The 2,282-nt window shown below is 38.3% G+C and overlaps 1 protein-coding gene across 1 annotated transcript; it reads left to right on the forward strand.

The window, feature by feature from the left end:
* Window position 1: 1 nt before the first annotated feature.
* LOC102294649 (GTPase IMAP family member 4-like) lies at window positions 2–1,927 on the forward strand (the record flags this gene model as incomplete). Its single annotated transcript, XM_014329544.2, has 1 exon — window positions 2–1,927. A coding segment is annotated over one exon (1,590 nt), but the record flags the coding sequence as incomplete, so codon positions are not given.
* Window positions 1,928–2,282: the final 355 nt, after the last annotated feature.

Consider the following 2,282-nt stretch of genomic DNA (forward strand, 5'->3'; position numbering starts at 1 on the left):
TAACTCCAATTTTCATGTTTTAGGTGGTGAAGTTGGAGAACAGGACTCAGACTGTCTCAGGATTGTGCTGATTGGGAAGACCGGCTGTGGAAAGAGCTCTACAGGAAACACCATTTTAGGAAGAGACGAGTTTAAAGCTGCATCAAGTCAAATGTCTGTCACAGCATGTTGTAAGAAGGCAGAGGGTGAGGTGGACGGTCGTCCTGTTGTTGTGGTCGACACTCCTGGTCTGTTTGACACAGCTCTGACCAATGAAGAAGTTCATGGGGAGCTGGTGAAATGTGTCAGTCTCCTGGCTCCAGGACCACATGTCTTCTTGGTGGTGATACAGGTTGGCAGGTTCACAGAAGAGCAGAAGCAAACGATGAGGCTTATTAAAAAATTCTTTGGGAAGGATTCTGAAAAGTTCACCATCGTTCTTTTAACCAGAGGAGACGATCTGGAGCGCCAGAGAGAGTCTATTGATGATTACATCAAGAGCAAATGTCACGGTTCTTTTCAGACGATGATCTCTAACTGTGGAGGAAGATACCATGTGTTCAATAACTCTGACAACCAAAACCGCACACAAGTCAGTGAGCTGATAAAAAAGATTGACACCATGATGAAGGACAATGGAGGAAGCTTCTACACCAATGAGATGCTGCAAGAGGCTGATGCAGCAATAAAGAAGGAAATGCTGAGGATCCTGAAGGAGAAGGAAGAAGAGATGCAGATGGAAAAGGAAGAGATTGAAAGAAAACATGAGCAAGAAATGAAAGCAATGAAAAGAAGATTGGCAGAAGAGAGAGAAAAATCAGAAAATGAGAGAAAACAGAAAGCTGAAGAACTCGAGGAAATGATGGATAAAATTAAGGAAGAACAAGAGAAGAAAAAAAAAGAAGAAGAAATGAGAGAAAAGAAGGAAAAGGAAAAGGACACTGGAGAAGAAAGATATCGACAACAATTCAAAGAAGAACTTGAAAAGTTGGACAGACAAATTCATTTGGAAAAAGAGGCAAAGGAAAGTGTCGACAGACAGCTGGAAGAGACCAGAGAAGAGATGCAACGAAAACAAGAAGCCTGGGAGAAAGAACGAAGAGAAGAGCGAGAGAAACAAAGACAAGAAGATGAAAAGAGACGACAGGAGGAGGAAGAAAGAATCGACAAACTGCTGGAAAGTTACAAACAAGAAAAAATAAAATACGAAAACAACAAATTACAAGAGGAACAAATAAGAAGAGAAATGGAAATAACAGAGAACAATCATCAGAAAACACTGGAGGACCTAAAGAAGAGCTATGAAAGAAAAGCCAGACAGAAAGCAGAAGAGTTCAACGAATCCCAAAAGAAACACATGGATGAATTAAATGCTCAGCGGGAAGAACACGTGAAGGAAATGAACGACTTAGTGAAACGTGTGACCAAGAAGAGCGAAAACCTGAGAAAGATCAAATATCTAGTGGAAAAACATGAAAAACGAATGAGGAACGCAAAAACTGAGGAGGACAAGGAAGAACTACAGGAAGAACATGAACAACAATTAAGTGAATTGATGCAAAAAATCTTAAGTGATGAGGTCAGTGAAGCATCAGGCTGCAGCATTTTGTGACGAGAAATGAATGATTTCAGTTGTTTTTCTTTCATTTGTACTGGAAAAAACGTTAAAGAGGCACCGATGTGTTGTTCTGCACGTTTTAAATGTTTGGGATTTCCTCGCAACAGCAAATAATTCTGATGTGTCTAATCTGCCTTAAACACAGTGTCGGACTCCAGTCTCACCATTAAACCACAAGTCACTATCCCAACATTACCAAAGCTTCTGACTGGTTAAACTAACTCCAAAGACTGAATAGGTATTAGTTGCTAAAAGACCCACGTGGAACCAGCATGTTCCACTCTGTCTCAGCTCATTAATCTGCCACCTGGCAGAGTTGAAGCTGTGGTCAGTGTTAGAGAGTGAATCAGTCATTTTAATCTTTTCTGATTTGTTGTTTTCTGTAATGTTTGGTAAAAATCTGGAGAGTGTGTGATTTGATTTCATTGTATTTTATTGGGAATAGTTCTATTTCTATATTCTGTTTGTTGTGGTTTTTTCATATTTGTGTAACTCATATAGAGTTTTATTATAAAATCATCTGATTTTTTTTAATAAATAGTCAGATATATGACCGTAAAGTTTAGATATTATTTATGCCTCTGCAATATCTAATTATAACAACATTTACTCAATTATCATTGAAAATAATCAGATACAGTAGATAATATTTGACTTTATTTTGATAAATGTCAAATATAAATTC

Source organism: Haplochromis burtoni, unplaced genomic scaffold (assembly GCF_018398535.1).
Source record: "Haplochromis burtoni strain Fernald_Lab_line unplaced genomic scaffold, NCSU_Asbu1 Contig_557, whole genome shotgun sequence".
NCBI lineage: Eukaryota > Metazoa > Chordata > Actinopteri > Cichliformes > Cichlidae > Haplochromis > Haplochromis burtoni.